This window comes from Staurois parvus, unplaced genomic scaffold, assembly GCF_062004578.1.
Source record: "Staurois parvus isolate SC_StPar_1 unplaced genomic scaffold, SC_StPar_1.0 ptg000193l, whole genome shotgun sequence".
Classification (NCBI taxonomy): Eukaryota; Metazoa; Chordata; class Amphibia; order Anura; family Ranidae; genus Staurois; species Staurois parvus.
Genome location: NW_028317989.1, coordinates 561,402 through 588,200, shown reverse-complemented (window position 1 = coordinate 588,200; position 26,799 = coordinate 561,402). Strand labels below are relative to the sequence as shown.

At 40.6% G+C, this 26,799-nt stretch overlaps 1 protein-coding gene across 1 annotated transcript in view; it reads left to right on the top strand.

Moving 5' to 3' along the window:
• Positions 1 to 403: 403 nt before the first annotated feature.
• SLC7A8 (solute carrier family 7 member 8) overlaps positions 404 to 26,799 on the top strand; it is an 83,450-nt gene continuing 57,054 nt past the window's right edge. Inside the window, exons 1-4 of the mRNA XM_089677863.1 lie at positions 404 to 630; positions 3,813 to 4,021; positions 17,976 to 18,180; positions 18,288 to 18,439. Of these exons, the coding sequence (XP_089533989.1) occupies positions 3,871 to 4,021; positions 17,976 to 18,180; positions 18,288 to 18,439 (508 nt within the window). The 5' untranslated portion in view covers positions 404 to 630; positions 3,813 to 3,870. The remainder of the gene's footprint in view (positions 631 to 3,812; positions 4,022 to 17,975; positions 18,181 to 18,287; positions 18,440 to 26,799) is intronic.

The window sequence follows — 26,799 nt, the reverse complement described above, 5'->3', positions numbered from 1 at the left end:
GTTGGGTGGGGCAACTGGTGGCGACTAACTCTTAAGCCCTGGCTAGTAGCTCAGGACTTGAAATCTTGAGTCATATATATATATAAAATATTTTTTTGAAAATCTGAGAAATGCTGCTGTAAAAAGTACATATATAGTGTATTTCCATACACAGAGCAATCAGCTGATTATATTTTCTCATTTAAAATACATCTGTCACTATGAAAAATGGATGTGAAGTGCCCGTTCCCAGTCAGTACACCACTACATAACACTGTGAGTGTAGATAATACATGGCATTACCAAACAGGACAGGCAGGGTGCTGCTACCCCCTGAAGAGGAGCAGCTGGAGTGGGGGCACATCTGGGTGTTGATGTAGACAGGGAAGGGGGCGGAGCTTGTCCGGCATAAAAGCTGACAGCCTGCGAGCGCAGGACAGTCGGTGCAGGTGTACCCAGGAGGAGTACTCCTCGCCTATGACGACAATACATGGTAACCTATCCCAGCGGCACTGCACATAAACACACACAGCCCCGAATATTAGATCGCCTACGATGACACAGCTCTGACATCAAAGAGCAGCTCACAAGGTCCGATCCGGGAGACAATGCGCAGGACACCCTGAAAGAACCGGCGGAGACCAGAATCTGGTGAGCGATCTGCTATGGTGGGGTTGTTTTGGTTGGCTTCTTGGTGTGATCGGGAAGCTGGATATGTACTAACACCTGGATCAGTGTGTGCTGAGCCCACACTGGTGATGGCGTTATTCATATTTCATACACACAGCGATCTGACAAGTCACAGCATTTAATAGAGCTGTCATGGAGAGGACTAGGATGACAAGGCACGGTGATAGAATCTCCAGTCTTCGTACAATGTAGCAATCTGTTTTCTCTTAGAACTTTTGGGAAATAAACAAGGAGCAGTCCAATACATGGGTACATCTCCCATCTTTACAAGTCAGGTAGGGAAACTAAATGCTGTTGTGTTAGCACATTCAGCAAGCCTGTGATTTATGGTACTGCTTAAGAGCCCATATAAGCCACCATGCCTAATTTATTTAAAGACATGAGTGCTAGATCAGAGCTACCCAGTATAATGTCTGCCTTGGATCAGATGCTGAAATGGAGGCTGTTTTGAAGTTTCCTAGGTAGCTGATTTGTGCTGAACTGCTGGACTACATAAAGCGTAGCTCCAGTCAGAGGTAAAAAAATAAAAGTCAGCAGCTACAAAAACTGTAGCTGCTGACTTTTAAAAAACAGCCACTTACCTGTCCCTCGGTCCACCGGTGTCCTCACCCAGCCATCTTTGCTCCCTGACACCAGCATCCTAAGTGTGGGCACCCAGCTGGAATAGCTTGCGGCTTCACAGCCAGGTGCCCACTGCACATGCACAAGTAGCGCCGTGCTTTGTGAATGGTTCCGTAGACTTCTGGGACCTGTAACGGGTCCGAAAAGACTGCGGGGAGAGAAGGGGGGGGGGGGCAACTTCCACTTCCAATCACCTAGGTGATCGCAGCAGAAGTGGGAGCAGGTACCTGCCAAAATCGGGTACCCACTCCCCAAAGGTGCCAATTCATCACAAGGAGCGTGGACCACTACCTAAAGAGGAACTTCCCCTTTTGAGTGGAGCTCTGCTTTAAGTTAAGCTGCATTTGCTGCATTTGAAATAAAAAATGTTAATATATGTTAACTTAGGCATTGTCCTTAGACAACATTTAGGGTTGGCAAGAACAAGGGAAAGAGTATAAAAGAATCCAAAAAATAAAGTTAAAGCGAAAAGGTTATAAAAGGGGGTAATAAATAAATAAACCAGATGCTGAAGGTTTTTGTCGTTTTTTTTTTTTTTAGATTTTTTAGCTAGTTGATTTGTGTTTAAATTGCTGAACTGCTGAACTATTTAAGTTTTGGCTACATATGCTGAAAAGTAAAAAAAAAATATGTGTACATATATAAATATATGTTGATATACATTGACTAAGGCTTTGTCCCAAATAACTGTTTTTTCATTTAGAGTTGGTATGCCCTGGGGTAAGGGTACAAAAGAAGCTGACATGTTTTAAAGGAGGCTTAAAAGCATAATAGAAAGGCTATTGTGTGATAGGTAGCCACTAGTTTATTACAACATGTCCATAGATAGATCCCTATATGGGGATTTACTTATTTTTTTGTGGTCCAGCATTCAACTATTGTCTGGCAAAGTCCCAGATATGTAATGTCCATGTCAGCCTTTCTCAACCAGGGTTTCTCCAGGAGTTGCTAAGGGGTTCCCAGACTAACCACAAATGTAATCACCGATGTAAAGGAGATTCTTTCTACAAATGCTCAACAATGTGAGTGGTCCCTTGTCACACTACCATAAAAAAGCCCTTCTCCACCAACCATCAATATAGGGAGTACTTTTCTACTGACCACCAGGAAGGTTCTTTTCTACTGAGGGAACATTACAATTTTCACAGCGTGCTTGTAATTTCTTGTTATTATTGTGTTTTTTTTTCATAATTATATAGCACATGGCGGTGGGGATGAATTGAAAAAAATAATCTGCTTTGTGTGTCAAGTACACCATTATTTGGTGATTTATTATAGCTACTTTTTGAGTATGTAAATTGTACTATGAGTTGTAGATCTAATAATTTTAAGTAGGGGTTACCCAAGATCTGAAAATGTTTTCAAGGGTTTCTTGATATTTTGAAGGTTGAGAAAGGCCGAACATAGTTTTCTGGTGCAAAAATGTCCAACCTTTCTCCAACAGCTTGTCACTCTGTTACAAAACAAAAAGCAGTAGTATTATCACTTGTATTAACTAGCTGATAGCATTGTGTATTGTAGTGAACAGTGCCTGAAGCCTATCAATGTAGCACACAAAGCAAATGATAACATAATGGAAGTCCCAGCTGCTAAAAGATGAAATAGATACAAGTTAATAGGACAGAAATACTTTAAAAGGATCTGTAGTGTCTTCAAATCCTATTTTTAGATACATGTGCAAATGTTAATTAAACTGTTTACTGTAGATAATCATATCAGTGTGCACTCATGTTTAAAAACATTATTTCTCCGTCCAGTCTGTAATGGTTTATGTACATGGAGGACAGGGTAAATTCACAGACAATGCATGACATGTACAACTGAAACAAGCAAGTATATAAATGTTAACATCACATTGAAAGTTACCTTCAGGTAAACACAAATGTTACAGTAACGTAAAATGTGGACTTACTGAAAATATACTTTAGTTCCCCTATGAAGGCGTTATTTTTTTATATATTAAAAAATATATATTTTTACACATTGCACACACATTTTATTTGGTGTGTTTGTTACCATGCCATTTTGGGACCTGAAGTTGGTATTGATAACTTGATCCAACCAGTCAAAAGCTCAAAAGAAAATCCTGTTTTCTTTGACCAGCCGTTCTCAGCCAGGGTTCCACGGCTCCTCCAGAGGTTACTAGAGGTTCCTTGAGCTGTGGCTGATTGACCTCAAATTTATTGGTGCCTACAAAGTTGAAGGGCCAACACCACCTGAAAGAGTCAGCAGCATGACACCAATGATCTTTTTATATCTGTTTGCAAGAGTGGCAATCTGACCACCAGTGGAAGGGGGGCACCCTTCCCGCTGACCATCAATGTAAGTTGCCACGCTTCTCACTGACCACCAATGTAAGGAGTATTTTTCCCACTGTGTCCTGATGAATTAGCTTTAGTAAGGGTTCTCCTAGACCTGAAAATTATTCCAAGGGTTCCTCGTGGGTAAAAAAGTTAAAAAAGGGTGTCCAATTTTTATCATTTGTTTAAAGGCTGATCATGTGCTTTCTTTCTCACCCTCAGGTCTGGTAGTTAATGGTCTCTTGCCTTCTGGTATTCAGTAGTCACTTTGGCAAGAAAGATGGCAGAAGGCGCCCGGTTACGAACCAGTGCTGAGAAGATCCCAGAGGAGCAAGCACAGGATTCTGGCTCTGGATCAAGCTCTGGGGGAGCAGGAGGAGTGGCCCTAAAGAAAGAGATTGGGCTAGTGAGCGCATGTGGCATTATTGTAGGTGAGTTGTAATATCCTATTTCCATCTCAGCTGTTATTGAGCACTCCTATAGGGCAGGTGAATTTATTTAGAAAGCTTTTAAAGGTTGCTTCCTGATTACTATTTATATATACATATTTTTAATGTGAAGGTTAGGAAAGTGAATGGACAGTTTATATAAATACCATTGTTCAGGAACCATGCCAAAGATTTTTCAATATAGATAGATGGGCCCATATTTCCTACCACCACCAGCTTTTTGTCAGTGATGGATAAACTCGGTTTATCTTGAAGATGGACCCTCACTACATTGTTGTCCAGTATTGTAAAAGAAATAACAGGTTTGTGAACTCAGATTTGAGATTCTACTCAAACGTTTTACATGTCATACCTTCCTCCATCTCTAATAAATTAAATCTTTCACATTTTGGTGCAATGTAATGTAAGCGTATGTTGAAATGAATGCATGAATTCAACCATTTCTTTGCCCATGTAGGGCAAAGCAACATGTTCACTTAATTTGTGGCCCTACAAAAGCTTATACTTCCATAAAATACTCAGTACCTCATTTTATGAGGAGCATGTGACTCCTTTACCTTTCATGACAATGCTGCTGTTTGGTGATTTACTGTTTAGGAGCCCAATGCTGTTACATTGAGGTATGTAGAGAGTTCTCAGCCCTGTGTATGCTCCAAGCCAAAAAGGAAGAGCACGGGAAAGGCTGTTGGTAAGGTTGCCATTAAAGTGAAGCAGTTACATTGCCCTTCATGGGCAAAGCACAAGTTCACTTTAAGAAGTGGTTACCTTCAGGCTTTATTCACATTGTCGCCATCTCCATGGAATTTGCTGCACTTCACATGGACAATCAAAATACTGTATTTTATGTATTACAGAGGTTTACTTGCAGTATATTCACTTCAGGTTATACCCCCAAGGTGTTTGCATAATAGATCACTATCTCACATGCATACATGCTCACACATATTAGAGCCAATTTAAACAGGAGCCAATTAACCTACCAGCATGTCTTTGGAGGGTGGGATGAAACCCACATAATCACAGGGAGAGTATGCAAATGCCATGCAGATAGTGTCCTAATCAGAATTCAAACCAGGGACCCCCATGCTACAAGGCAGAAGTGCCGTCCTCTAAGGCACACTACTGCTTATCGGGTTCCATTCTCACAAGCCGTGAGAAAAGGACGCTTGCTGCATTTTTATAAGCATTGTGAACTGAAATGCATTACAACACTTGTAAAAAGCACAGAAGCGCATGCATGCATAAATGCGTGCATGTACCCATAACCCACACTAGTTCTACATGCATCTTTAATGTTCATGATAAAGGAAGTGACAGAACTGGAAATTGTGCTCTGCAAAACACATGCATTTTTACAGTTATATAGAAGTCTTTATTTTTCCCCCCACCTTTTTTTACCACTGCCAATTAATCTTTTGATGTGGAAGCAGGGGTTGACTGACCATCTGGAAACTCGGGCACTGCCTGGGGGCCCGGGGTCAGTAGGGGGCCCCATGAGATGCCCCTGGTACCTTTTTCATAGGCTTTTTTGAGTTTGGGCAAGGACACAGGGGCCACATGATCCCCTATTGCCCAGGGGGCCCCATGAGCTGTCAGTTCGCCCCTGTGTGGAAGACAACCTCACTGACCAATACAGGGGCTTGGAAGGCAGAAGGGGATGGCCAAGCATGACTTTCACAAGTTTTACATTGCCCTTGAATCCTTTAAAATGATGGACAGCCTTACTGAGCAATTGAGGAGCTCAGAAGGCAGAAGGAGATGGCCAAGCATGACTTTTAGTTAAATCAAACTTTGTAAATCATTTTAGCCATGTATATTTTTGATCTACTAGTCATTTTGACAAGCCCTGAAGTTAACTCCCTGTGTAATATTTTTATCATTACATTCTCAGCATGACTTTCCAAGGTTTGTGACAAGTTTAAGTTAACCCATGTGCTCAGGGGGATCCTTAATATTATCTCTATTAGAAGTTCTACCATTTTTTATAACCAAACTAATGAAATAATGTTTAATGTGAAAATATAAACTGAACATTTTAGGAGAAAGTTATCATATGATAACATAATGAACTCATCTATGTGATTTTAATACGTGAGACTGTGGGTGCAGCAGTTATCAAACTGTAAACTGTATCTCCTATCCCAACTGGGTCAGAGCACTTTTCTTTGTCTTCTCTGAAATGGGAGGACTTCAGGGTTCAAATTACCAAAACCTGCTACAGGATAGACCATTATCTGCTGTACAATGGAGATCTAAACACACGGTGCATTGTCCAGCTGTCGCACAGAAATGACATAGATCTGACTAGTACACTGGGGTTGATTTACTATAAGTGGAGAGCGCAAAACATGGTGCAGCTGAGAAGACTTTTCTTTTTTTTTTTGGTCAAAGCTTCACAGAACAAGCTGATTGGCTACCATGTTCACCATATTTTGAACATTCCAGTTTTAGTAAATCAACCCCACTGTGTTACACTTAAACATACATAGTATACAGTGTACAGGAAAAAGGGTTGTTTGCAGTTTGTTAGAATATGTTTGTGTACCATGCATTTAGACATGTGCTTCTCTTCTCACAATTATTTCTAATCTGTTTTCTCCTATCATTAGCACTGTCAGAAATATTCCTTGGCCTGCAGGATGCAATGCCTAAACTCGGTGATCCACTTCATTACAGCTCCTTAAAAATCCATGTGGATATACTGGGAGAAATTTACTAAAACTGGTGCACTCAGAATCTGGTGCAGCTGTGCATAGTAGCCAGTAAATTCTAACTTCAGCTTGTTCAATTAAAGTGGTTGTAAAGGCTCAAGGTGTTTTACCTTCATGCATTCTATGCATGAAGGTAAAAAAACTTATGTGTGTAGCACCCCCCCCCAGTACCCCCCCCCCCTTTACTCATCTGAGCCCCCTCTCGATCCAGCAATGTGCACTGGAGTCTCGGTTACCACGGGACTCCCTCTCCTCATTGACCAGTGAGCCAATAGGAAAAGAGAGGGGACAGAGCTGAGCCACAGCTCCGTGTGTGAATGGACACACGTAGCAGCGACTGGGGAGTGTGCATGCTTGGGTGCGCCCATAGCAAGCTGCTTGCTGTGGGGGCACCAGACAGGAGGGAGGAGCCAGGAGCACCAGCGGGGGATCAGAGAAGGATGATCTGGACTGCTCTGTGCAAAACCAGTAAGCATGCACGTTTGTAATTTTTTTGTTCAAAATAAGCTTTTAGAATAATTTTAGGCTTGGGCAATAAAACCTGGAAGCTGATTCATTTCCATGCAGAATTTCACCATATTTTGCCCTCCAATTTGAGTAAATAACCCCCACCATGACAAACACTTCTGTGAAACTGTCAGGTGTGAAGACATAGGTTTCCAGAGCTTACTTAGAGCTCCTGGTAATGGGATTTGTTTTTGAATTACACCTTGTGCATTCAAATCCAGCAGAGGCTGTGTTTGCCTGCAAGGCCAAGGACCTGCTGTGTCCAAAGAATCACAAAGCAAGTCAAATATAGTCCCAGCATGGTCATCCTACAAAATGGAAGTTAATGGAAATATGCAGACCTGCAATGAATAGGCACTTCAAATGCATATCAAACACAGAAAAACAAAACCCATCCTTATGGGCCTTTCCTCTAGCTTACAAAGGTGGAAGTCTTGTGTTCTTATGTTCTTCTACATGTTAGTGATATAGGGACAGACAGCTCTTTATGTTAGCAGTTTCCAGGTGGGAAAGTCAATAGTGTGTTAAGTGCATTGCCTTAATTCATGCTTTCCAGCAATGGACTCCAGTGTAAAGTGCTGAATAGCTCCTTAACGTCCTCATGTTTCGGGTATATGCTGATGGAAAATGTCCTTGTTTTCTACTGTATCATATTAGCTTTAAAATCTCATCTATTCTTTAAAGAAGACTCCAAATATATGTGTGGCAAACCCAGACTTTTGGCTTAATTCTATAAAGAGTAATCCATAGCAACGGATCAAATTCCAACTTGTGGTTTGATGTTGGCTCATTGAATTCTGATTGGCCAAAATGGTCTACTGCACCTCTTCATTGAGACTAAACCTTTTCATTGAGGCTTTTTTTTTTTGCGTAGTAAGCCTGACATGTTATTGGAAAGACTCCTATTTCTAGGGATTCTCTATAAGAAACACCCACCCTGCCATACGTTCCTGCACTCCTTATCAGTGGATGCAGAAGGTGGTATGACAGGGGAAGGAAGTCACATGACCAAAAAGTTTTACTGTATTGCTGACTCTGCTTTTATGAATGGCTGAGCAGGCAACAACCAAGCCTGCCACGTGAACAGCACAAAGTGTAGTGGAGTAGTGATGTGGTGTACAGAGTTCATTATATGATATGACTTATTTTACTGAACCCTCACTCACACAGTAAAAGAAGGTGTGAATGAGTTTGCATATATCCATAAATCAGATAAATATGTACATTTATTGATTTAAATTCCTAAAGAAAACCTGAGCTGGGAGAAATATGGGATCTGACCTCTTGAAAATGCTAATTTTCTGGCTCTCTGATTTCACAGTGTTACTAATCTGCATGCTTTTTCAGGGCCAGTGGTTTTAAATTTATTTAAACCATTGGATTAAACCATTGTATTAGCCAGACAAGTAGTATTTTCATAAGAGGAATAACAGTAGCAGATTGTACTGTATATCTCTCTAAGCTCAGGTTTCCTTGGTCTTGGGTGGTGATGGTCATGTGTATGGGTACATTTAGTATCGAATTGTATAGTAACTGTACCGTCTGCCCTCATGTAGTAAAGCGCTATATAAACTGTTGGCGCTATATAAATCCTGTATAATAATAAATACAGCAGACACGTCTAAATGATCATTCTTTGAGCTGTTTTGGATTTTCATGGTTGATCAAGTGTGCATTATCTTTATGTCTATTGCTGTTTGAGTGCTTTAATTGTGATATAATAAAGTGATTATTGTTCAGATGGTATTAACTGGCAGCAGCATAGTTTAGAATTTTTCTTTTCTTTGCTTACTGCCATTTGATATCTTCATTTTTACTTAGCTGAGTAAAAGTTGTGAAACTCTGTTGACTTCAATTATACAATCACGTGTGGGCAAAAATCCTGTTTTGCCCTTGCACATGATTTGGGTATTGTTTGTAAAGTACATTTTCTTCACCTTATTCCCTTTACAAAATAAAATGCTTTTTGATTCATTAGTAAATCAACACAATTATGTAAAAATAAACAATGGGCTTCTTTGAGCAAAGCTAAGAAAGATACATAGCTAACATGTAAAAACAAGTAAATAGGTGTATAGATCTCCACCAGATGGGTCACATGGAGAACACTGAATATGGATATGCTAGATTTCTTGTTATAAAATATTATTAGTATTTGTTAAATTGTTATTGCTGTAGGTGCCGCTTGGCGCAGGTACTGCTAGTTGTAGGTTCCAGTTAAGCATACCTTCCATAGAAATTAATGTTAGGATATGTAAAAATCATATTACAACATAGTATTAATTTTTTTTTGTAATGCAAAGAGGCATACACTGACGTTTCTGCCCCCATTTCTGCACATACAAAACAAACATGTAAAAATGACAGCAATGCATTACAAAATGAGCTTTAAAAACATTATAGAAAGCAAACGTGTTCTAATAAATAAAAATAAAATAAATAAGTGCAGAAGAACAAATTGTCTCTTAAAGCTAAATGCAAAAGTAGGGAAGGTACTGTTTGACGCTTTTCACATAGCCCATTAGTCACTTGATGTTTGCTCTCGTTCTGAAAAACATCACAAGGAATGCCTATTGCACTCCTGTTTTCATTCTCCGACTCCCTTCCCCCTATCCTCCACTTGTCCTTATCCCCTATACCATATGCCCCATAGATTGCAGCATCCTTATAGCCCTAGTATCCTCGTTTTTTCTCTGAATAATAGATGAGAGGGTGACGTGTGAAGTTCTATTAATAGAGACCACTCATGATGTTAGACGTAGGCAGAATTGTGGGTGACAGAATTCTTTGGTTTGGTCTTGCCTGTGTATTTTGTGATGTTAGTATCTGTTCCATGCAGCACACTGTAATTGTGCCTGGTTATGTATGAATACTGATTTTAGGATTTGAAAGGCTCAGGGGTTCACTGTTCTTGAACATGTATATTGCCAGCTCTAGTATTGTGATTCATTGGTAAAGGGTTATTAGAGGTCAGATTTGTCAGTATATGATATTGGGTATACTGCATAACTCATAATCCTGCAGCCATATGACTATGGACAGAGAAAATGTATATTAGACTAATCTGATTCTGATTGGTCAGTTAAAGATGCTTTAATAATTAGTTTTATGAAGCAGATGAACCTGGACGTTTATAGAAAATTATGTCTATTGTGGTATAAAGCCAAAAGATCGCAGTGATCTCTTAATTAAGATGAAATGATATTGATTGGTTACCTGTTATGACAGCCACAGTCAATATTACCCATTAATCATTATTCCTACTGCCTGTGTACTATTCAAGGTTTTTCTCAGAAGAGGTGGCAGTGTTTGCACACTGCATGCATTATCTGTATACCTAATCCTTGCATTATACATTTCATGAATATTATTGTGCTGCAGTTGTGTCTTCTGAACACATTGGGGTTTATTAACTAAGGTCTCATGTACACAGCAGCTGCTAAACTGATGTTCAAGAGCTGTTCAGCGTTTTTTTCAGCAGCCCCTGAACTCTCCCTAATGTTTTCCTACTGTATGTGTCCATGTATACATAGTCATTTACAGGCGTTTTTTTTTAATACACCAAACTTGCGTACAGGAGTAGATTTTACTGGCTTTTCAAACACCAAAATGCTTGTAAACGCGGTTAACCGCGTTTAGAAGCGTTTGCGTTTAGAAGAGTTTTTTAACTGTTCCGTATCCCGATGCTGTCCAGAGCCTTTTTTTCATCATCAGAAATGCATGCACAGCGTTTTCCATGTATTCAAATGGACCTAGCACACCAGCGCAGTCAGTTCCAGATTTCGCATGAAGGAAAAATGGTAGAACGTGCTGCATTATGCTCATGACGGGATCCATAGTGAATACAACCAGAAAAGACAGCTAATCTCAACACATACTGCTCTCTCCGCTTCTGCTCTTTCTATTTCTCTCAAAATGTCTGAAATAGTAAATGTTTTACTATTTTTAAGTGCATTCTGGGCATTTGGGAAGGTCCCCTGAGGTTATCTTTTAAACGTTTCTAAACGCAAATGTGCATAAACGTGCATAAATGCAGTATGCAAACGCAGCTAAACTGACGTTATTTAACCTACGTTTTCCAGCAGTCAGTTTCCATCATTCAGAAGAGTTTTCCAAACGCCCCGTGTACATGAGTCCTAAAACTGGAGAGTGCAAAATCTGGTGCAGTTCTGCACAGAAACCAATCGGCTTCCAGGTTTTATTGACAAAGCTTAACTGAACAAGCTGCAGTTAGAAGCTGATTGGCTACCATGCACCGCTGTACCAGATTCTGTGTGCTCCAGTTTTAGTAAGGCTACTTTCACACTGATTCTCCGCAAAAATACAGCAAAAACCCAGCAAAAACCCATAAACATTTTTACCGAGCCTTTCCCACACTTTCTGGGTGCTTTTTAAAGGACATGTGACTTAAAAACTGCACCAAAACCGCTTCTCATAGGCATTTTTCAGGTGTTTTCCATTGATTTCAATGGCAAGAGGCTTTTTTGGCCTTTTTTTAACTCCCCAAACATGAGAAAAAAGATGCTGCAAGCAGGAGTTTTTACACGGCACCGCAAGCGCAACGCATCAGTGTGAAAACATACATAGATATACATTCACATACGCAGGGAAGCAGTTTTTTTTAGCTTTTCAGGTGCTTTTTTAACACGAAAACACATGAAAAACTCCTCAGTTTGAAAGCAGCCTAAATCTCCCCCATTGTTTGTATTAGGTGAATTATATGGGCCATTTTTCTGTTTCAATAATTTTTATTGGGTTTTTAAAAACAAAGTACAGATGCATATAACGGTATATAAAGACATTTGTGCATCCAGATGATTTCAAAAGGTAAGGTATCAATATTAAATAGTAGCAGGACCCTGGTACAGAGTGTGATCTTTGAATATGTATAGATCCAATATTAAGATTATCCCACAATATCTCTCAACCAAGAGGGTTGTGAATGCTTCGGAGCATAGTTGGGGGGAAGGGGGGAGCATATGGGCCCTTTTATGTCATGAATATGCACGCATTCAGTCAGCAGCACAAAGCTCTATATCATTCACATTACAGGTTGTAATAGAGATTTTTTCCATAACATTTGAATGACCAACTATGATTAGTTGCAAATTGTCTTTCTTTCTGTGACTTTGTGCCATTTTGAGTTCCAGAAAATGATCTGGTGCATACTGCTCACATTCTGAATGTAATTAATTGCCTACAAAAAAATAATCCCAAATGATAGTAAACAGGCATATTAAATGAATGATCACGCAGTAAAAAGTCGAAGTTAATAATCACATTGCATGGTCTTGGGCCTGATAACATATAATTGACCTAATAACGTACAAGAGACTTTCAGGCCACACTCTTTCCAGGCAAAATATGCTTTATAGATAGGTATTAGACCAAAGGTTGACAAAATGCAATGTCAAGCAAGTCCTGAGTACAACCTCTTAATACTAGGGGCAAAGTCACCGGTTGTAATTGTTAACTCTGTAATTGCTGATTGAGGCTAATCATTTGCATGGAACTCTGCTGGTAATATAATGTGGGTGGTGGTGGATTGCTAGTCCCAATACTTCTGAGAATGCAAGCTATGCTAGAAGTGTAAGGGTTACCTATTTCATTGCAGATCAGTGTATTTTATTAAACTGTTATCATCTATGATAATCTTTAGCTATGCTATTGCATTTCATCAGTAATCAAAAAATATTCTCTTGGAGGAATGTAATAGCACATTGTACCTAGTCCGTTGCAATAAGAAATGTCCCTGTTCACTTCATGCTACAGAAAAACACCACACCCTGCAAGAAAAAGATTAAAGCTGCTTTTCCCAATGTTCTTTCTATAAGACCAAAACGCAAATATGCATACATGTACTGTATGCATAGCCCATGCTATAATACATGTCTGTGGTGATCTATTGGCATTTAGCCAGACAAGCAAATGTATTAATTTCATTCCATTCATGGTAAGAATGTTTTGACGCTTAACTCCAGCTAAAACTGTTTTTTTTAATAGGGTTAGTTATTTATGTCAGGTTTTTATTGCTGTATGTGATCTCATTGGAGACATTTTCCATCATATCTTGTGCTACTGGACCCTATCACCAGGACAAGAAATTAGGGAAAATCTAAACCTATATCTAAAACTATAAAAAAAAAAGGTTAATAGTTGAGCTGCAGCAAATTCCAGATCTAGAGTAGCTTGATTGGGTTTTAGTAAATCATCCACATCTAAGCATAGCACCCATGAAATGTGGTGGCCAGGCCAATTTTTTTAATTCTTGATGTGTTTTCATACACCAGTTGATTGATCAGTCATTGGTGCCCAGTGGCAAATCATGAGATTTGTCTTCCCAAAATGTTTTAAAATATCTATTGTATACCACAGTGGTAACATAGCCTTGGAAAATCCTACTCCTAAGTGTAAATTAATGCTACAGTATACAGACATACAGACATATATGTCCAGCTATCCGTCCTTATATCTCTCTGATTAGATGTCAGTCCTTATGTCTTGTTGGACTTCATGTGGCAAGAAATTTTATTGGGAATGTTGCACTTACCTAAATTTTATGCCACATTTTTTGGTTCACAGATTTTGACTGTGTACTTATTAGTTGAATAAAGTAAGGGGGTACTCAGACTTTTTTTTGCCTAAAGTGCATTTTGAAAGGAAGGTGAGGGCACTTCAAGGCTTGCTTTGCATGGCATGTGTTTAAAGCTTAGTCCTGTCCTGAGGTGGAAAGGTTCAGTCTCATGATATCCAGAGCCCTGAGGCAGTTAATTCTGATCACAAGACTGTCTGGGTTTAGATCTTATAACACTCTGAACCTGTAATAGGATTCTGTGCTCTCTCCCAGCACTGAGAAATTCTTTTCATTATTCTTGAACTTTTTCCTGTCAGGTTTCTTCAGTGCCAATGTAACCTCGGTATAGCATTTGGAAAATTTTGTCTAGTAGTTCACAAGTTATATTTGTGGAGTCACGACACAGTAACTTTTGATGGTCATGCTAAGCAGTGGTTAGACAAAGGGTATTTTATTTGTCCAGTTGTCCAATACAAACAGACAACTAAGAAAAAGGTTATTTTTTTCTTTCGCCCTGTAGATATACATATGTACTCCTCGGCTCCACATAGGCTGGGAATCACAAAGAGGATTCATAAAAAGGAACAACACAAGACAGTTCCATCATATAATAAATAAATATATATATATACATATATTCCATCATATAATAAATCCTGTATAATAATATCCAACCCAGCTGACCTTTGGGCTGCCATGACTGACTACTTGAAAATGCTAGTTGTCTGGCTGTTATAGTTACTCTCCAGCTTCTATACCTTCTGAGTCACAGAATTGAAACTGTTATGTAGATCAGAAAACAAAAAAAAAATTACAATCAAATTGACTTTAAATAATTAAAGTCAAAAGTCCTTATGTGCATACTGCTTCTGGGTCAGTGATCCAAGTAAGAGGGTCAGGATACCAGTTAGTCCCCTTCCAAATGGGCATTCCGTATGTCTATTTTTCATCTGTCCGTTGACTAATGAAAAATGGAAGCCAATGTATTCCTATGGGCAACTGGATGTAAGCGGATGATCAACCATTTACATCCGCCTACGTTAACATCCATTTTTTCAAAAGAAACATGGTCCTATTTGTATTCCATAAAAAAAGGAACAGAATGAAAATGGATGATAACAGACGACATCCACTTACATCCGATACACTTGCAACTGGTTTTTTCTGCAAAATATAATTTTTATTTTTAATTTTCAATAAACAATGTAACCTAATGACACAGGTAGTGGTCTAGAAGAATGTGACATCCTTGTGATATCCTGAGACTGCAAAGCAGCATGGGAAGCGCAGTGCATTCTGGGGAAAAGCAAAGCATCTTGGGAAATTTCGATGAATCAGGAAAAACTAATGTAAATGGATGACAAATAGATGTAGATGGATGAAAAATGGATGTAGACAGATGAAAAACAGGTGAACACGGAAATGAAAACAGATGTAGAAACTGATGTCCCGATCCTTTTATTTTCATCCAATCTTCTAAAAAAACGAGACTGAACAGATGAAGCAAATGGAACGGCCATGTGAAAGGATCCTTAGGAAACTAACATTTGCTGATTTACATACCAGCATTGGTAGCTTCCTTGTTTCTCAGGAAAGATTGCTTTAAAGCAAGCTTGCTACATATGAAGCAATCATTGATGAATGAATCATTGTAGCAATCTGCTTATTTATTTTTTTTTAATCAGTAAAGCTACTGTTGCCAAATCAGCTCTTTTGGCACCTTTCATTATAGTGATTTAAATCTCTGTCAGCAGCAATTGGCACAGAGAGAGAGAGGTTTGGAGAGTTTGATGCTGTTTTGTGCCTGGATACTGCGGATCTTTAATTTATCTGGATAGTGACAGCCTTGGCAGGGACATTTTTTTATCTTATTAGTGAACTGCTGTATCTTCATTTCTAGGTGTAGGTACCAGAGTTCGCTTTAGGCTACAATGACACAGGATCTGGATGTAGAAAATTATTTAGCACCTATGTTGTTGGGGCAGAACTCTGCTTTCAAACTGCTTTTCTGGTAGGCCCACACAATGAATAGGAACCTTCTATCATATATTTATTTTATTTCAGGTACTTCTATAGCGCCATCAATTTACGCAGCGCTTCACATATATATATATTGTACATTCACATTGGTCCCTAACCCTCAACAGGGGTACAATCTAAGGTCCCTAACTCACATTCATACATACACATACTAGGGACAACTTAGGCAGGAGCCAATTAACCTTCTAGCATGTCTTTGGAGTGTGGGGGGGAAACTGGAGTACCTGGAGGAAACCCGCACAGGCAGAACATGCAAACTCCAGGCAGGTGGTGCCGTGGCTGGGATTTGAACCAACGACCCTAGTACTGCCAGGTGGAAGTGCTAACCAGTTAGCCACTGTGCTGCCCACATACCACCTTAGACCATACAGGTGTGCATTGGAGCCATTCAGCTCCAATGCCTACATGATCCACGTTGAATTAGGAGGTAGTTGGCAGAGGATATACACTTCTGCAGCCACCAATGTTCTGATCGGGTCCACCTGTCCATTTTTCAGGTGGACTAAATCGGAACCTCCATTCTCCTCTATGAAGCGACAGGTGTAAACGGACATGTGTCCGTTTACACCAGTTGACATCCAATCCGATCTGTCCATTGAATTGGATGGGATGGCAGTCAGATGGAATCGGAGAGGCAATCTGTTTCCATCTGACTGTCCATAGAGAACAGGGGGCTTTATCTGTGTCCGCTCTGCAGCAGTGGAACGCACAGAGACCTGTCATCTGCTTGCTCAGCGGGGATCAGCGGAGAGATCTCCCACTGAGCAAGGGGATCCGTTGAAGGGTCTGCCCTATGTGAAAGGGACCCAAGACTGTTCAGGAAAACCAACTATACCGAAATCACACTGTCCTTGGTGCTTGAATGATCAAATTGTGAGTCTGGCTGTGCAAGTAAATTTGTCATTTTTGGTCAGATTTTCTATCATGAATACATATATCCTGGCACTTACAAATCACAAAAGCTTTTGCTAAACTGGTGTAAATTGTTTTGTACTATTATTGTCAATAATTACATTTAGTTGACAAAATCCACAAAATATTTAGTGGAGGATGCAGCGTAGAAAATTTCCCTTCTGTTTCTTGGCCATCAAATCCCATTTTTTAAACTGCGGGCTACTATATCCTTTAAACACACTGCTTGTGTTTTGGCATGTATAACAAAAACCTTAGTCAACCTTAGAGTGCTTTGAAGGACCATCAGCTTCAAGCTTTGAAAAAGATTTATATCTCCATCTCTTGTCTAGATGCATGGAATGCATTTAACTGGAATTCTCCTTTTACATTTATGACCTCCGTCAATAAAATAGAACAAGGAGCGTGTAGCATAAGCTGTGCCCAGAGCAACTGAACCTATCTTGTAAAAGTATTGTTTCAGTAAAGATGTTGGTTTTGCATTGTTACATTTTGTGCTTCACTGTTTTTTTAATCAGTAGTTGAGTTGTGAGCAGCTGCTGCTCCCATTCAATATTTGAGGAATACATTTTGGCCAAGGAAATAGCACGACAATTGCAAACGCTAGGACACTGAACAAGTTATGGTGTATGCAGCCTGCTATCCTGCATTTTATGGTTGTTCAACTTTTGAAAAGAAAAAACTGGCTTAAATACGTATACTGATTAGCTTTTGTAAGCCAACTTCTTCACTTATGCTCTCTCGGTGTAGTCCTGCTGGACTTCACTGTAAATCAAGGCTGGTCAAGAAAGGTCTCCTAGCTCTCTAGGTGAGTTCAATCAACACCGTCCTACTTGTTTTAACTCTAGATTGAGTCTAGTCAACATAGACCTACTGGCTTTAACTCTAGAGTGAGTTTAGTCTACACAGATCTTTTGGCTATACCTCTAGATCTAGTCTAGTCAACACAGACCTACTGGCCCTAGCACTACGTATATCTAAATTAGTTAACACAAGCCTACTGGCTCCATCCTAAGATTGAGCCTAGTCAACACAGAGACATTGCCTCTTACTCTATAACAACTCCTGTTTACAATTTTTTTATGTGTTGAACTGCTTTCTGAAATATAACCATGTGTTACTGTGTTGTTTATATGTATCTGAGCTGTACTTAATAGAACAATCAACAAAATAATTGTTTCTTCTCTTGCAGGTAATATAATTGGCTCTGGTATATTTGTGTCACCTAAGGGAGTACTGGAAAATGCCGGTTCAGTGGGATTGGCCCTCATCGTCTGGATTGTTACAGGCATTATCACTGCAGTAGGAGCTCTGTGTTATGCTGAGCTTGGAGTCACCATCCCAAAGTCTGGAGGAGACTATTCATATGTTAAAGATATCTTTGGAGGTCTTGCAGGGTAGGTGTTGAATATGATAACATGGGGTAAACCCCAATGTTACATTGTAATGAGATGGTACTGGTGGATAAATCATCTTACTTCACAGTTTGTCTATTTCATTACAGGTTCCTCCGACTTTGGATTGCTGTTTTAGTGATTTATCCCACAAATCAAGCAGTTATTGCACTGACATTTTCCAACTATGTACTACAACCTCTTTTTCCAACGTGTTTTGCCCCTGAATCTGGACTTCGACTCTTGGCAGGTGTCTGTTTATGTGAGTAACATATAGCGAAATACCAAGTGGTATGTCATTCAAATATATTTTATCCTTGTGTGACATTACATGTGATTCTGGAGAAAAAAAAAATTATATATGTTATATATATATATATATATATATATATATATATATATATATATACACACACACTATATTGCCAAAAGTATTGGGACACCTGCAATTACACGCACATGAGCTTTAATGGCATCTCAGTCTTAGTCCGTAGGTTTCAATATTGAGTTGGCCCGCCCTTTGCAGCTATAGCAGCCTCAGTTCCCTTGGGAAGGCTGTACACAAGGTTTAGGAGTGTGTCTATGGGAATGTTTGACCATTATTCCAGATACTCATTTGTGAGGTCAGCCACTGATGTCGGACAAGAGGGCCTGGCTTTTAGTCTCCGCTCTAGTTCATCCCAAAGGTGTTCTATCGGGTTGAGGTCAGGACTCTGTGCAGGCCAGTCAAGTTCCTCCACCCCAAACTCGCTTATCCATGTCTTTATGGACCTTGCTTTGTGCACTGGTGCACAGTCATGTTGGAACAGGAAGGGACCATCACCAAACTGTTCCCACAAAGTTGGAAGCATGAAATTGTCCAAAATGTCTTGGTATGCTTGGTACGCCTTAAGAGTTCCCTTCTCTAGAACTAAGGAGCCAAGCCCAACCCCTGAAAAACAACCCCACACCATAATCCCTCCTCCAAACTTTACAGTTGGCACAATGCAGTCAAACAAGAACCGATCTCCTGGCAACCGCCAAAACCAGACACATGCATCAGATTGCCAGACAGAGACATATATATATATATATATATATATATATATATATATATATATATATATATATATACTGTAATATTCATTACTTTATGGAAAACACACAGCCATTTACTATTTACATCAGCCCTTTATCGCTGAAGCTTACATTTACATTACTCTACAGTATTCATGCAACTGTAAATGGCAGTTGATGTACTGATATGCTGTAGGTTCTGTAATGAAACCAGAGCAATCAGGGAAATCCCATTAAGTATAGGAAGATTGTCCATATTCTGCAAAAGTGTGGAATAAACTCAGAACCTCAGCACTGCAAGCCAGCCTGGTTAAAGCGGAACTAAACTCAATCAATGTTAACTATTTTTGATCCTTATGCTGCTAGCTTTGGTAATTTTTTTTTTTTTTATTTCTTCAGTTGCCATCTGGTCTCGGGCCTAGACCAAAATTATGTAATCTACCCCAGGAGTCTTCATGGGCATTTGTTTTTCATTCATCCGGAGGAGGGTTTTTTTCAGCTGAGCATGCTTGAGCTAAGGGCAAGGGATTCTAGAAAGTATATTCTACGTGAATCATCTGCCCTTACTCAAGATGGCCGTTGTTAGAAAAGCTAGGGGGTATTTTTCAAAGTGATTTCTCACCAAAATAAAGCATGGAGACATGGATGGATGGGCGATTTTGCTTTGAATATTAAAAATGAATTAAATAGCATTTTTAGTGTGTGGTGCTCAGATGCATTTTAGTTCCACTTTAATCACTGAGCTATGTATAGTAGGAGAAAAGCTTTTTATAAAGTTGGAGATGTAATAACTATCTCTGGCTTCATAATATAATGATGTTGCCATTACTTTTAATTGCTGTCAGAGGGTTCTCAGAAGTACTGTAAGCATACTTTTCCATTCTCATATCTCCAGACAATTAAGGCTGTTTGATCCTGTCATCTCTGATTCTTCCCTTCTTCCACAGTCCCCAATCCATCTGCTGATAATGCAGAGCCCTAGGAGGCACTCTGCACATGCTAAGTTTGGTGTGTATTACTAGAGACACTGTCTAGACAGAGGGTAAGGGGTCATGCACCCTCATAGGAAAGTCAGAATAAAATGAAAACTCCTCCTACAAGCTTTAACCAGTGCTAAGCCAGATAGAAGTCACAATACATGCTATATACTGCTGATGAGAAAAGGTATTTAGCAGTTTATATTTACTAAAATAATTGCATTTCTATGTTGTGTGTACTGTGGGAGACCACATATAATGAATGCAGGGTCCTGGGTTTAGTAACACTTTAAGATTTATGGTCATATGCAAGGTCCCAACTATCAAAAGAAAAAACATTATAAAGAATCTGAATCTGTTTAATGCTGTCCAAACCACAGCTTTAGCAAATATGAAGTACAACTTGCGTTTGTAGAGGGGCTTTGTTTTTCTGCATTAAATTGGCTTTTGAAGCACCAATAGCATTGGTAAATTACTGCTGCTGGGATTCGCAGCATGGAAAAACTCTAGTGTGAATGCCCCCCCCCCCCCCCATGCTTCTCCCTAACACGTATGCACTAATTACGATAACAAAGTACAGCAAGGCATAATTTTTAAAAAGGATCAGAGTCTTTATTTGCATGATTCTCACTTGTACAGCAGCTCATTGACATTAAAAGGCTGCCCTAAACACATTGCATGGGAACGTGCAGAAACACACAAAAATACGTGCGCACCCCATCTCACCTTCATGATGTGAACAGAGCTTTAAAATGATGTTTCACCGGAGTTTATCTCACCAAATTCCCATTGACTTTAATAGTGTAGTAGTGGTGGTAGTAGTTCTCAGCAGGTCCTTTTGAGGTATATTGGAATTGCACACAAAGAAGATCAACCACTTCATTATGTAATGGAAGTCATGTGTAGGAGCAGCACTATCTATGAATAGAAAATGACGTGTTGGCAAAGAGCTTCCACCTACATGAGCCTTAATGTTGCTTTGAAACTGTTTTTTTTTTTTGGAAACCTTTTTGATCCAAGGGGATGTATTTCTTCACATACAGCAGACTTCCGGTTAGTAATTCCAAGGAAGGATATTGAAGTGCATATCCAGGTTTTTGTTGAGATGCTCAGCAATACAAAATTGGTATATAAAATGTATTGTTTTTGTACATTTTACAACATTTTTAGGTTTAGGTTCCATGCACACTGGGCATTTTTATAATGCTGGTAACGTTAGCTGTGTAAAGTCATGTTGAAAACGCAAGTTTTTAAGTGTTTTTGCATTAGCGTTTAGCGGCATTTTGCCACTGTTTTTAGCAATTTTAAACCAAAAAATTTTTGTTTTTTTTGGTCAAAAAAAGTCCAAAAACACTGGTTTTTCACTTCTTGATGAATTTTGCTGCGTTTTTCAGCGTTAGAGCGTTTTACAGCTAAAAAAACTCCTCTAGAAATCACTAGTTCTGGGGTTTTTTCCAGACAAAAAATGCTGATTACAGTCTATGTGTGCATGGACCAGGGGCGGACTGACAACTCATGGGGCCCCTGGGCAATAGTGGATCATCGGGCCCCTGTGTCCTTGCCCAAACTCAAAAAAGCCTATGAAAAAGGTACCAGGGGCATCTCATGGGGCCCCCTACTGGCCCCGGGCCCTCGGGCAGCGCCCGAGTTTCCAAATGGTCAGTCCGCCCCTGGCATGGACACATAGGATAACATGCTGGGGAGTTTACTGGCTGTAGAAAAAAACACCAAAAGCCAAAAAAACAGCAGCTGTAAAAACATCCATGTGCATGAGGACTTATAGTGCACAGATGTGTAATGTGAAGATACTTTTGGAGACTACAGCATGTTCTTAATAGGTATAAAAAAGCAGACAGTGCAATTTTCATATGTAAATGACCTATTAAAACTAGATAGCCAAGAAGCTGATATACAGATGGAGTACATTACTATGTAAGCTGTTCCACCTTGGCCTTTAGTAAATCTTCTTCTCAGTATAGCTGCATACAGATTAGACAGCCAAGAATGTTGAACCCTGATATTGAACATTTTTATTAACAAAAGCTCTTTCTACAAAGTTGATGCAAGTTCCCATCAAGTGAAGGAATGGATTTCCATCACACACGTTTTGGTGCCAAAACTAGCATCACCCTGCTGTGATCACCTCTTTTACAAAGAATAGGTTCTAATCTGGTTTTCAACATTGTGACATAGGGGTGGATTTACTAAAGGCAAATAAACTGTGCACTTTGCAAGTGCAGTTTCACTCTGCAAGAGAAGTTGTTCCCAGAGGTTTACTTTGCAAAGAATCACCCAATCAAATGCAAGGAAAATATAAAAAAAAAAAACATTTTGCTTGCATGTGTTTGGATGATGGAGGTCAACAGAGATTCCCCTCATTTACAACTGCAACTGCACTTGTAAAATGCATAGTTTATTTGCCTTTAATAAATCCACCCCGATGTGTCAGTACATTTATTCTGGTTACATTTCTAATAATGGTTGTAAAACATGGTGTGGCCAATAACTGTTCAGGGAAAAGGCTCTTTGCCTCTTCTATCTATAGGCACAGGCCTACAGTACCTAATGGTACATCCATCTTTGTTTATACCTATAGAAACAATTGTGATTGGTCAGAAAAGTTAGATGGTGGATTGTTGAACCCTGATGTTGAACATTTTTTAAGCTCTTTCTACAAAGTTGATGTAAATTCCTGTCAAGCAAAGGGATGAATTTCCGTCACACAAACCTTGGTGCCAAAATCAGCATTATCCTGCTGTGATCACCTCTTTTACAAAGAATAGGCAGTTTGTAAATACATTGATGTGGGTTGTATTTTTATTGATGATTGTTAAAAAAGGTGTGGCCAATAGCTGTTCAGGATAAAGACTCTTTCCCTCTTCTGTCTGTAGGCATAGGCCTACGGTGCCCAACTGTACACCATACTTGTTTATACCTATGGAGGAGGGGTGAGGTTGGTGCGTTGTGGGCATCAGCTGTCTTTGGGGAAACAATTGTGATTGGTCATATAAATCCATCCCAGGTGATCAATGTTACCTGAAGCAAGTTTGGCCATTCCTTAATGCCCAATTTCAGCAGCACAGTGGCTAAATGGTTAACACTTCTGCTTGGCAGTATTAGGGTCGCTGGTTTAAATTCTCACCATGGCACTACCTGCATGGAGTTTGCATGTTCTCCCTGTGCCTGTGTGGGTTTGCTCTGGGTACTCTGGTTTCCTCCCACACTCCAAAGACATGCTGGTAGGTTAATTGGATCTTGTCTAAAATTGTAGGTTAGGGACCTTAGATTGTACGCCCCTTGAGGGTTAGGGATTGATGTGAATGTACAATATATATGTACAGCACTGCGTAAGTTGACAGCGCTATATAAGTACCTGAAATAAATAAATAACTTCAGCCGAAACACATGTTTGATTTGTTAGTGATAGTGTTGGAAAAGGCTATAACCTCTGTAAAGTTTTCATTGCTGTCTGGGTCTCTGCTGGGGTGAGTTCTTCCTATCTTCTTCCCCATGCTAAGAAAATATTCTTTTACTGTCTGTCTGTGTTAGGCTATGTTCACACTAGCTTTGTCAGCAGGAGTCAGACAGGCGTTTGGGAAGCATTTTTAACGCCTATGAAAATTCTGCACATGGCAGCCGTTAGCGTCAAGTCGCTTTACGTCACGGAAAAACTGACGCCTCATGTCAAGTCAGGAGGAGTTGAAGCCTTCCATTTAGGTCTATGGTGATGCTCCTCAAACGCCTGGCAGGCATTTGTGAGGCATTTGCGGAGCGTCAATACCATTTAACTTCATTCAAGGCCTTTGTGGTGCGGTTTTAATGCTCAAAAACGCGCATAGGGCTTTTGGGGAGCGTTTGAGGAGCGTTAAAAATGCTTCCCAAATGCCTGTCTAATGCCTGTCAAATGCTATAGGGGCATTTGGCAAGAGTTAGAAATAAATCAAGTGTGAACGAGCCCTTAGAGAGATTTTCCTCACTTCCTGTAATGTCACTAGGGCAGGAAATGAGTAAAATGACAGAGATTTATTACCTGTTCTTATGCTATCCAAATGGTTTTGGATGAAGTTAGGCTTTAATGTCTATGGGCCACTTTTGGCCTTGTTCACACTAGCAGAGTTGGACTACGTTAGACTGGCCAACACAGTCCAAATGCAAGAACAAGGCAATTTGCTTTATGTCCTTTGGCTGACACTAACACAAGGTGATGGTGTGTGCCAAGAAAACAGTAGTTGTTACATGTTTTGTGCAGTGCACTACTGGCGATAAAAATTACATATTTATTTATTACAGGTACTTGTATAGCACCATCAATTTACGCAGTGCTTTACATATATATATTGTACATTTAGATTGTACACTCCTTGAGGGTTAGGGACTGATGTGAATGTATAATATATATGTAAAGTGCTGCGTAAATTGACGCCGCTATATAAGTACCTGAAATAAATAAATGCACATCAGTCCCTAACCCTCAAGGGGCGTACAATCTAAGGTCCCTAACGTATATAGCGCTGTCAATTTACACAGCGCTTTACATATGTGTTGTACATTCACATCAGTTCCTAAACCTCAAGGGGTGTACAATCTAAGGTCCCTAACTCACATTCATACACATACTAGGGACAATTTAGACAGGATCCAATTCACCTACCAGCATGTCTTTGGAGTGTGGGAGGAAACTGGAGCACCCAGAGGAAACCCACATATTGAAAAATTTAACACATTATAGCTAATGGCAGCTCTTGTTTACAATGCATACCAGTGTGCATTGCAAACGCCAGGCAGGTGGTGCCGTGGTTGGGATTCAAACCAACAACCCTAGTACTGCCAGGTGGAAGTGCTAACCATTTAGCCACTGTGCTGCTCTGTGTACATATTGAAAAATATTGAAAAATTGAACACATTAAATCTAATGGCAGCTCTTGTTTACAATGCACACCAGTGCAGGGGCGGACTGACAACTCATGGGGCCCCCGGGCAATAGGGGATCTTGGGGCCCCTGTGTCCTTGCCCAAACTCAAAAAAGCCTATGAAAAAGGTACCAGGGGCATCTCATGGGGCCCCCTACTGACCCCGGGCCCTTGGCCAGTGCCCGAGTTTCCAAATGGTCAGTCCGCCCCTGCAACAGTGTGCACATTATGCAGTTACACAGATTGAAATAAACGTTGCTTTGTCTAATGATGGATAACCAAAGAGACTGTAGAAGGAGACGGCACCGCTGTTGTTACACAAGGGGGGGGGGAATGTGACATACTTTGACCCTATATGTGCATGGTAGAATCTGTGAGAACAGTGTCTCCATCTGACAGAGGTGTACACAGTGTCTCCATCTGACAGAGGTGTACACAGTGTCTCCATCTGACAGAGGTGTACACAGTGTCTCCATCTGACAGAGGTGTACACAGTGTCTCCATCTGACAGAGGTGTACACAGTGTCTCCATCTGACAGAGGTGTACACAGTGTCTCCATCTGACAGAGGTGTACACAGTGTCTCCGTCTGACAGAGGTGTACACAGCGTCTCCGTCTGACAGAGGTGTACACAGCGTCTCCGTCTGACAGAGGTGTACACAGCGTCTCCGTCTGACGGAGGTGTACACAGCGTCTCCGTCTGACGGAGGTGTACACAGCGTCTCCGTCTGACGGAGGTGTACACAGCGTCTCCGTCTGACGGAGGTGTACACAGCGTCTCCGTCTGACGGAGGTGTACACAGCGTCTCCGTCTGACAGAGGTGTACACAGCGTCTCCGTCTGACAGAGGTGTACACAGCGTCTCCATCTGACAGAGGTGTACACAGTGTCTCCATCTGACAGAGGTGTACACAGTGTCTTCGTCTGACAGAGGTGTACACAGTGTCTCCGTCTGACAGAGGTGTACACAGCGTCTCCGTCTGACAGAGGTGTACACAGCGTCTCCGTCTGACGGAGGTGTACACAGCGTCTCCATCTGACAGAGGTGTACACAGCGTCTCCATCTGACAGAGGTGTACACAGCGTCTCCGTCTGACAGAGGTGTACACAGCGTCTCCGTCTGACAGAGGTGTACACAGCGTCTCCGTCTGACAGAGGTGTACACAGCGTCTCCGTCTGACAGAGGTGTACACAGCGCCTCCGTCTAACAGAGGTGTACACAGTGTCTTCATCTGACAGAGGTGTACACAGCGCCTCCGTCTAACAGAGGTGTACACAGTGTCTTCATCTGACAGAGGTGTACACAGTGTCTTCGTCTGACAGAGGTGTACACAGTGTCTCCGTCTGACAGAGGTGTACACAGCGTCTCCGTCTGACAGAGGTGTACACAGCGTCTCCGTCTGACGGAGGTGTACACAGCGTCTCCATCTGACAGAGGTGTACACAGCGTCTCCATCTGACAGAGGTGTACACAGCGTCTCCGTCTGACAGAGGTGTACACAGCGTCTCCGTCTGACAGAGGTGTACACAGCGTCTCCGTCTGACAGAGGTGTACACAGCGTCTCCGTCTGACAGAGGTGTACACAGCGCCTCCGTCTAACAGAGGTGTACACAGTGTCTTCATCTGACAGAGGTGTACACAGCGTCTCCATCTGACAGAGGTGTACACAGTGTCTCCA